The 9,779-nt window shown below is 39.1% G+C and overlaps 1 protein-coding gene across 2 annotated transcripts in view; it reads right to left on the bottom strand.

Moving 5' to 3' along the window:
- Nucleotides 1-2,336: 2,336 nt before the first annotated feature.
- Nucleotides 2,337-9,779, bottom strand: part of LOC119308676 (puromycin-sensitive aminopeptidase) — a 13,994-nt gene continuing 6,551 nt past the window's right edge. The window contains exons 6-34 of one of the 2 annotated variants that reach the window (XM_037584807.1): nucleotides 9,381-9,456; nucleotides 9,111-9,190; nucleotides 8,468-8,581; nucleotides 8,305-8,379; nucleotides 7,995-8,102; nucleotides 7,707-7,919; nucleotides 7,535-7,596; nucleotides 7,399-7,426; nucleotides 7,241-7,327; nucleotides 7,095-7,120; nucleotides 6,786-6,849; nucleotides 6,625-6,705; nucleotides 6,455-6,502; nucleotides 6,334-6,352; nucleotides 6,188-6,192; nucleotides 6,060-6,071; nucleotides 5,924-5,980; nucleotides 5,549-5,658; nucleotides 5,403-5,483; nucleotides 5,029-5,212; nucleotides 4,503-4,651; nucleotides 4,276-4,414; nucleotides 4,053-4,199; nucleotides 3,627-3,708; nucleotides 3,365-3,540; nucleotides 3,139-3,249; nucleotides 2,946-3,062; nucleotides 2,779-2,850; nucleotides 2,337-2,588 (exon numbers count right to left, since the gene is read on the bottom strand). In XM_037584807.1, coding sequence (XP_037440704.1) covers nucleotides 2,508-2,588; nucleotides 2,779-2,850; nucleotides 2,946-3,062; nucleotides 3,139-3,249; nucleotides 3,365-3,540; nucleotides 3,627-3,708; nucleotides 4,053-4,199; nucleotides 4,276-4,414; nucleotides 4,503-4,651; nucleotides 5,029-5,212; nucleotides 5,403-5,483; nucleotides 5,549-5,658; nucleotides 5,924-5,980; nucleotides 6,060-6,071; nucleotides 6,188-6,192; nucleotides 6,334-6,352; nucleotides 6,455-6,502; nucleotides 6,625-6,705; nucleotides 6,786-6,849; nucleotides 7,095-7,120; nucleotides 7,241-7,327; nucleotides 7,399-7,426; nucleotides 7,535-7,596; nucleotides 7,707-7,919; nucleotides 7,995-8,102; nucleotides 8,305-8,379; nucleotides 8,468-8,581; nucleotides 9,111-9,190; nucleotides 9,381-9,456 — 2,604 coding nt within the window. In that variant the 3' untranslated portion in view covers nucleotides 2,337-2,507. The remainder of the gene's footprint in view (nucleotides 2,589-2,778; nucleotides 2,851-2,945; nucleotides 3,063-3,138; nucleotides 3,250-3,364; nucleotides 3,541-3,626; nucleotides 3,709-4,052; nucleotides 4,200-4,275; nucleotides 4,415-4,502; nucleotides 4,652-5,028; nucleotides 5,213-5,402; nucleotides 5,484-5,548; nucleotides 5,659-5,923; nucleotides 5,981-6,059; nucleotides 6,072-6,187; nucleotides 6,193-6,333; nucleotides 6,353-6,454; nucleotides 6,503-6,624; nucleotides 6,706-6,785; nucleotides 6,850-7,094; nucleotides 7,121-7,240; nucleotides 7,328-7,398; nucleotides 7,427-7,534; nucleotides 7,597-7,706; nucleotides 7,920-7,994; nucleotides 8,103-8,304; nucleotides 8,380-8,467; nucleotides 8,582-9,110; nucleotides 9,191-9,380; nucleotides 9,457-9,779) is intronic. The other variant, XM_037584808.1, reaches the window with a different exon arrangement.

The following is a 9,779-nucleotide window of genomic DNA, read 5'->3' as shown; positions in this document are numbered from 1 at the left end:
GTCCGACGAAGAGCATGACATTGAACACGGGGCGTACCTACAGCCGGCCAAGAGTAGACCAAGCTAAAAGTTACTTTTGCTATGTAAAAGAAATCCTAATATACCCTACAAAAAAAAATCCTAATATAAATGAAAATATTGCGTTTGCTTTTATTTGGTGCATGTGGTTGGATGATCAAAACCCTTATCGAAGGCCACATACATGTCGACGAACATTTGCTATGTTTGTTCTGGTGATCCACGGTGGAGTTGCCCTTTCTACCGGTGTCGGCTGACATCTTCTTTGGATAAAACCCTGTGTTTTTCTATTATCACAGCAAGTACTCTTTCCGTTCGAAATTACTTATCAAAAAAAGGATAAAAATGGATGTATCTATAACTAAAATACATCTAGATACATTCATTTTTTGGACGAGTAATTTCGAACGAAGGGAGTATTTCGAAGAAGTAAAATGCGTTTAAGTTTCCAGAGTACTCTCAATTTTTCATACGCTTTCTCTGCCCTGCAAGACGGTTAGCTTGGAAGGTAGCAGGGCTAGGCTAGCCAAGTGGAGGACGACACAGCACGAGAAGTCCCCCTGGGAGGAGACGGATGGATCGCACTCTCAGTCGAGAGAAAGCGTGAGGCTGCGGAACTGCCGTCGTGCGCAAGACGACGCGCGGGCGGCCAGCGAGCGGCTGTGCGCCTTCCCCTTCCCGCCGGCACGGTGTGGAGCCAGCGGCACCGCGTCCGGTTCCGTGGACGTCGCAGGTAGTCTCGCCCTACTTCATTTGTGAGCCCTAAGAGCAACTCAAACGCGTCGGCCCATTTCGTTCATGCGTGTTCGTTTAGGTACATAAATATGTCTCTGTACAGCAATGACTAAATGAACATCAGCAACCATACTGTGATGCACGAAATGAGCATTCAAAGGAGCATAATAATAATTAATAAAACCATTAGGTTCTTTAAAACAGCACTAATAAGACTGAGTTAGCTATAGAAGAATTAAAAATTGTTGTCAGACTAGCATCTGAAAGACTAACTCGCCTTGGAATATCTCTCAAAGATTTTGGTGATGAACCATCTCAAGGAAATTTGCATTTTCTCTACGCACATGCAACGCTGGCTGGAAAATTCAGCTTAATTTCTTAATAGACCGCAATATTTGTGAACTTAAAACGAGAACTATACTCTCCTGTAAGCACGTTGCAGTTTTTGGTATTCCCTTCATTGACCTAATAGATCTCCCCTTTTTTGGTATCTGCACATCCAAGAATAATTTTTGGCTAACCATTTTATTGCTTTGCTTTGATCATGGGAAAGATGAGAATGGAGGACAGGGATGAGGGAGAGTTACCTCGGGTCCAGGATTTATGGTCGGTTCCCGTTGTGGCGTTGTTGAATCATCTTGGCTTGACCTTCTGCCGAGGACGACGACGATGGCACCGTGGACCACCGCTTCGCCAGCACTACTGCTTGTTGCGGCTGTGGCTGCTCGCGTTTCGCCGGCACTACACGGAGGGAGTAGAATCAAAGTGGACATATTTCAATTATATATATATAAAGCAAATTTCACAACTAAAAATGTTATTATACTCCCTTCGTTTTTATTTACTCTGCATATTAGAGTTGGCTGAAGTCAAACTCGGTAAAGTTTGACCAAGTTTATAGAAAAAAGTACAAACATTTACTATAGCAAATCTATATAATGCAGAAGTGCATTCAATTGATTTGTTATTGTATAAGTTAATATTTCTGTTTGTAAATTTGGTCAAAGTTTACAAAGCTTGACTTTGACTAAACCTAATACGCGGACTAAATAAAACGGAGGGAGTACTACTTTAAAAATTCACCCATGTATCTTCTAAAACACAAATTAGCGTGGCTAAAGGTAAGTTATAAGCAAAATATTGCTTGAATGATATATTTTTAAGGGATATGTTTTTTTTCGTCAAATAATGTAAAACAAATCATTAGCTTTTGTTGTGATAGAAAACCAATCTGTGCTAGAGAAGTTGCTACCATAAAGTTGATTTTCAAAAATAACATGCCCATATGAGATCTAGTTTCAAAGAAATCCACATAGTGAGAGCAGATTCATTTTTTTAATTTGGCTGGTTGGTTTGAAAGTACTAGCTCCACTTCAAACTAAAACCACGTTAGGTATTTCCGAATAGAGGTAGTAATACATTTTAAAATTTCAAAATAGGTTTGCATGACATTGACGTCATCCATTTGGCTCCATATGATTTGTCACTGATTTTGACATGTGGCTCGTCTACTCAAAAGTGCCCTGAGTACCCTACCCTACCCTGTAGCACCGTCTTTCAGGAAAACATGATTCAACACCACGTGAAGACAATAATGCCATAATTCAAATGTATTGCCACTACAGTAGCCTGTTATTTTACATATGCCAAATACAGTAGTACAATATATTCAGTTAAGTACACTTTCAGTGCCCTGGTAATGGTGAAGTGTCGAACCGACTGGCAGAGCCAAATTGTTTCTTTGCATCAGGAAACTAAGCTGCCAAACTTTTCAAAGCTATCTCATAGACATTTTCAGAGAGTCCATTGGCTGAGATGATCATCTCCAGCTGGGCCTGTAGAAGAAAGGAGCGTTTAGAGTACTTATACCACGCCTGTAACGTACTCCCTCTCTAAAGAAATATAAGAGTGTTTAGATCACTACTTTAGTGATCTAAATGCTCTTATATGGAGGGAGTACCTGTTTATGCAATACAAGCAACCCATTGCGATTTAAATGCAGAGAGTTAGGACTTTTAGACAGACCTTAGCAAGAGCTTGTCTGGTCTCATCATATCTCCTCCATCGAGAGAACGCTGACACCATGCGGGATGCCACCTACATTATTTAATGTAACAAATGTAATCAAAACCAGTTGAAACACAAAATGGGAGCAAGGTGTTTATTCATTTAGCAATTACAGTTAAGGAAACCTGAGGATTTATTTTGTCGAGCTGTAAGACAACTTCACCCAAGAACTTGTAGCCAGAACCATCTTTCGCGTGAAAACTCACAGGTGACCCACAAAATCCTCCAATTAAGGAGTATACCTAAGCCACAAGCAAGCAAATCTTCAAAATTCTATACCAATTTAAATGCCAAAAAGGTCCAGCTAACACCATGTACCTTGTTCGGATTCCGCATGTCAAAAGCAGGATGAGCCAGTAACTTTTGAACATTGGCTACATTTCCAGGAATGTCCGAGGTAGCTTGAAGAGCAAACCACTTGCTTACAACCTATTGGAACACAAGCAAGTATAAGCTCCCATGTAACAGAAATTACTCTTCACTTAGGTGGTACAATAAAATAATTTTGCAAGAATTAATTATGTACATGCAGTAACTATCTTACCAAATAATCTTGCTGCCATTTGTTATAGAAGTCCAAAAGGGCATCCTCACGGACTTGACCTGGATTTTGAGACAATGCTGCTAATGCAGCAAACTGCTCGGTCATGTTAGTAGCAGACTTGTATTCATTTAATGCAAGTTCAGTGACATCTGGCTCATTCAGGGATGCAAGATAAGCTGCAAACATCACCCAAGAATATATTAAGATACACTGCCTCAAACCTTCCCATTTTGGAGCAGAACTTACAAAAATAAGAACATACCGAGACATGTATTTTTCAACGCACGGCGAGCCACGCTATCATGGTTAAATGCATAAGCTTCAGAACTTCTGTTGCTTGTTACCTATGACGAACAAATAATGAGGGAATGAGGACAAAATTGCAACAGCCTACTGGCTAGTAACAAAAACAAGATTAAAACCACTTCACCGGTTTGTTATCAAATGCCCAAATGATGACCCCCCACTCATAGTGATTTACTTAATACTCCCTCCGTCCCAAAATAAGTGTCTTGAGCTTAGTACAAATTTGTACTAGAGCTAGTACAAAGTTGAGACACTTATTTTGGGACTGAGGGAGTAGTATAGTCTAGATCTTCACTCAATATCGCCTAAAAACCAGTTACTAAAATAGAGCACATTGCCACAAATTTCAGACAACTTTTAAATGTTGCCTGATGTCACTTACAGCTGCGAGAAGATCGTCCTTGAGTTGAAAGGCGAGTTCTTTCTTAATAAAGGTCCGGACAGCATGAACTGCATCAGGATCTGCAATTGACATCATATCCATAATCTCACCTTGACCAGGCAGAGTTATTGCTTTTGCAATGAATTCCTGTAGGAGCTCAGATTAGCCCTTTATAACTAAATTTTGCAGTCATAAATCACAACTGGGGCAGAACAACAATTACTTTATCCAAGCTTGTGCTTCGCAGGATTGCTCTAAGTCCATCAACAAATTTTGTATTTAGCGCCAGTGTTTTCTGTTGTTGGAAGTCAGCCACAAGACTGAACATCAATTTGCGTGCCAATATTTGACCTGCTTCCCATCTATGGAATACAAGAATTGTTATATTCAACTCTGCATTGTTATATTCAACTCCACATTGAAATATTTAACAAGTAAACAAGAAGAAACCTGTTAAATTCATCTGAATCATTGGCAAGTAAGAAATATAAGTCACTCTCGGTCAGATCAGAATCAAGACGGATGGGAGCACTGTATCCCCTCAACAAGGAAGGAACTGGTCTCTCAGGTACATTATTAAATATAAACTCTTCCTCCTTCTGAAAGATCAAAGCATATCTCATTCAGCGACTTCAAAAATCAGACAAGAATGTGAATAAACAATTGAATATCTATTGCACATATAGAGAAGGCTGATAAGCTGATGAAAGATAAATTACTTGACTTTTGTTCAAATCTGAATTCCTACAGACATTAAGATCCAGCAAAAATGACTTTTGAATGTACAGAAGACTAATGCAGAAGATATAAGACTGACTGAAGAATGAAGAATACTGCAGCTGAACTGCACAGGATGCTACTATAGATGGTAGTTACAAGCACAAACCAAGTTACAGCTTTGCCTGTTCAAAAAGAAAAAAGGCTTGCATTGGCGTTTAATAGGACCTTTTTGCAGGAAGACTAATAATGTATGTACCTTCTTAAACTGAAGCACTGTGGTGAAGATTGGATGACCATCGTTAGAGAGTGTTTGGACCATTCCGTCACTGTAGATGGAAGTCAGGGGCATATCTTTTCCGGTCGAATCAACAAGTCCAACAGCAACAGGTATGAACATTGGCTCTTTCATCGGTTGGCCAGGGGTAGGTGGCACTTCTTGACTAAAAGATTAAAAAAAGGAACCAAAAATAAGCTACAAAGAGCTGAATAACAGGGCACACAAAATTAGTGTTCTGTTAGAATTGACGGAAGGAAAACGGAAATAGAGTAAAATGGAAAAATAATCTCAACGTAGATTATTTTATCAAGTTTGGTAGAGGTAGATAAAAAATGGAGAATGTGAAAGCTTACCTTAATTTCAAAGAGAATGCCTGGGAACCTTCATCATATGACGAAGTTACCTTTACAGTAGGTGTACCTGCTTGAGAGTACCTATTGGATGGATCTTTCGAAATCAGATTGTGCATGCAACAAGTAAAATGATTGACATGTATTACCATTGTAAGAAGTTCGGCAAGTGTGCATTATTTGCATCACACATGGCTGCGTAAAAGTCTTCACAAGTCACGGCTTGTCCATCATGCCTTTGGAAGTAAAGATCCATGCCCTGCAACAGAAGACGATCTGGTAAATAAGCCGCATGAATATATAACAAATATTCAACAGCTGAAGAGGAGAGACACCCCATGGCATGCATAATATGTAGCAGATTCACATCACAGATATGTCCTGTATATTAGGTGCCTCCTTTTTGGCCAAAATAGAAGAGTAGGAAATACTCGAGTGCCCACTGATTTTTCATAATTAAGAAACAGTACAATTGTGTAAAAGAAGGACATGATCAAAACACAGTTACCACACTTGACTTTTACCTTTCGAAACCCTGAAGCTCCAAACATTGTCTTGTACATCCTGACGACTTCAGCACCCTACAAGAAGTGCATATCCATTTGTTACATCCTACGGTTATTGTTTAAGTCACATGAGATGACAAGCTAAACCCAATACCTTTTCGTAAACCTGTGCGGAAATTCCATAACCATCAGATGACGAGGTAAAAAGCAGCAAAAGAGAATGTCAGAAGATTTCCATTGCAAAGCTTAGCTAATACAAAACAGAACAGGGAAAAGGCATACCGTGACTGACCATGTCATCCACATTCAAGGTCACCAAAGAATGTTCATCAGAAAAGGTTTCAGGGTTTTATCAGGGATTGGAAGTAATTAGTTAACATTGTTGTACACCCTATTAAGTGCATAATATTTCAGAAAAAGCAACTGACCGGTATAGAAGTTGTCCATCTGGAAATCAAATTCAAAACAATAATTATACCACAGATATTTATGGTACTTGTACGTTTAGCGGTAATTAAGATCAAACAACTGAGACTTAAGTATGATTACCTTGATATATGAAAGGGGGCGAATAGGATGTGCCATAGGCCCAGCATCCTGGATATCAAGGAATAAGTAATGATTAAAAAACAGAAGAAACCTTGTGGCTGGAAGTTCATTGCAGGATCAACATCAGACTAATGAGAAATGCAGTAACACAGAATGCACATGTAAAGAACCTGAGGGAATTGATAGGATCTAAGTTTAGAGACATCAGCTATTCGCTTTACTGTGCGACAGCCAAGATCTGATGAGAATTCCTGCACAACATCCTTAATTAGTTTAGAAAAAATAAAAGCAAATTTACATTACATAACATTATGATCTACTGCATGAATACCTGATCCCTGAAGACAGTTAGTCCTTCTTTCAACGTTAGTTGGAACCAATCACGGCAAGTCACTCTGCAATTAGATAGGCACAAAGAGATTATTTCCAGTCTAGACTAATCATGCATGTGGCCGCATCAGGAAAAAACATAGTTGCTTCAATATGCTTTCCCTTGCAAGGTTCAAAACGTTTCAAAGTGGAATAGCTGAAAACCCTAGTAAAGATGCGATCAGCAACAGGCCAACCAGACCCTTCATCTTCTGAGAAAGCAAAAACAATAAAAGATATGTCCAGTATGGTGTGTTGTTGAGATAACTACCTATTCCCAGTCCAGTTGTGGAAATACTGCAGAAATACAAGCAGCCAAGATCAGAAGTATAACTAAATTCAATAAAAATATCAAAATTGTGTGGCCATAACAAATACATATTGGAAAGGAAAAACTGAAACTTCTATGTGATATACCTCATGTCCAATGACACCCAAAATTGCAGCATAATCACCATCAGTGGCAGCTTCTGGTGATGCTAGCACAAGTCTAGATTGAAATACCTGTTCGTTCATAAACAGAACATAATCAAATTTTTGTCTGCAATATTTTCTAAGCAGAGGCAAATTCTTACGTTCAAGCTCTTGTTTTCCATTGCTCCCCTGCAAATAATACAAAGTTATTTTATCAGGGCAAGGCAATGCCATTAAAAATATCATAATACCACCATTTTTGGGCAGAGTGCCGATGCAAATAGGAAACAAACTTACATATTGAAATCAGGAACAACAACAATGTTGAACAAATCAAGATCATATTCAAGACCAAAAACCTGGAACAACAGAGGTGGAATTAGATTAATTATCTGATTAGTAATTATTTCACTTATTCTGCCAAATAATTGTAGCAAAATAACAAGACAAATCAGTCTAGTAGACCAACCTCCTCATCCCATTTCATAGCTTCTTTAAGAGAATACATAGCATGTGATGTTTTTGGCAAATCTTGAGCAGGAGTCCAAATTCGAAGTGTAACTTTGCGGCCAGAACATGTAACAAATGAGTCCTCCCGGCACTCCAACTGACCAGCAACTAGCGCAAACAAGTAGCATGGTTTCTTGAATGGGTCCTCCCATAGTGCGTAATGCTTTCCACCCTATAGTTAAAAAAAAGCATGTGGTTGAGCACATCGGTGTGGTCGCTCTGACAATTGCACATGAAAGCAGTGTACCTCAAGATCACCCTGTTCGATAAGATTGCCATTAGACAACAACACCGGATACAGAGTTTTATCACCTTCAATACGACAAGTATATTTTGCCATCACGTCCGGGCGATCCTGCGATAGCATTTAATATTTGCAAATGTAAGTCATCTCATCACCAGAAAAAAAAAAGGTAAAACATAATCTTTGATGGACAGAAAAACAAGATTAATTAGTTTGATGCATATGCATACTTAGATTCAATACATGGTGGCCTACAACAGAGAGAGTCATCACGGTTATCTATTGAGCATAATTTCCAAAATGGCAAACCTACCTGAAAGTAGGTAATTTTCCGGAATCCTTCTGCTTCACATTGGGTGCAAAAATTACCAGTCGACCTGTACAGACCCTGTAAGCTTACAACAAATCAGAACAGAATAGAAGAGATTTTAATTCCAAGAAGTAATAAAGTTTGTGCCCCTCCCAGTGGTTTGTACCTCCAAAGATGTGTTGAGCTGAGGATAAATCTCCGTAACAATTTCCATGTTGAATACACCAGCAGGTGGTGTCAAAATCGTCAGATGGCGTGGATCAACTGTATACTTGTCACTCTAGTGTTCAGAGTATACACAAGTCAGACAATTAGCATACTTACATTACATCCAAAAGATGCAGGAACTTCTGCATGAATACACTTATGAACCGCACTGGGCTTCAAATAATTAGGCACACAGATATTGGCATAAAAACAGATGTTTGCTACTACTCAGTGTGGAGTCGCAATTACAGGTGTACATGTAATAGCTAGGTGGAAAGTATAGCCTGAAGAATGCAGTATGAATGCCCCGTGGGACTGCTTATTCTCTTGGCCACTGATAAAATCTACTACAGCCAATAGATGGGCTTCTTTCTCTATCTGTCATGTACATGCATGTGCTTTGTCCAACTACTTCTGTTCCAAATAAGAACATTGCATGTAAACTGAGTCTAATATTTAACGTGAACAAAGGTTTCAACCACCCTAGAATAATTTTACCTTATTCCCAACTTATTTCTCAAAATCATGAACTTATGTGGATCATGTGAGCACATGAACACGCGACATCATGCTACATGGCAAAAGTAGATCACATGAAGTACCTTCAGCTCTGTGCCATTGATTTTGATTGATAACAGCTTTAGATCACATCCATGAAGAGCGAGTGGAGATGAGGTGCCTGCTACAAAGAGTTTGTGATGAGGTCCAGAACCTCATTTTGAACGTCTCAAACTGAGAAAAATAATAGATGAACAAACAAATATACAAGAAAGTCCTGAAGCATCTAACTAGAAAACTAATGACATGTTTCAAAAGGTACAACACTGATATGATTCTCTAACTAAAGTACAGCTCCCAGGATGAACCTTCACCTTCATTGCCTGGAGATACAGCTATTTTAGAAGTAACCATGGTCTTTTCATCACCAAGTTGAAATTCTAAATCCACCTGCAGAATAATTTTGTAACAGTAAGAAGTTAGAAGTACTGTACAGATAAAAATAGCAAAATCTATGGCTAATTTACAGGGGAAGTATAATTTTGACTTGAATTTATTTTTATCATGCAGCCAGCACACAACTCCGCTTATGTTGTCTCTCAACATAGCTGGTCCCAACCCCGGGTAAAGGAGGAGGGTTGTGATAGGCTTGGCGAGCCAACGTGAAAACTCAGCCACTCTTATGGAGACGAAACCTAAAAGTTTTTTGTTGCGGCATAACCCTTTCAGCGACGCGCCACACCGGAACCCGGGTGTGGTGTCAAATTGGCAAC

The sequence above is a fragment of the Triticum dicoccoides genome, chromosome 5B (assembly GCF_002162155.2).
Source record: "Triticum dicoccoides isolate Atlit2015 ecotype Zavitan chromosome 5B, WEW_v2.0, whole genome shotgun sequence".
Classification (NCBI taxonomy): Eukaryota; Viridiplantae; Streptophyta; class Magnoliopsida; order Poales; family Poaceae; genus Triticum; species Triticum dicoccoides.
Note: the sequence above shows the minus strand (reverse complement) of the source record. Positions and strands in the feature narration are given on the sequence as shown.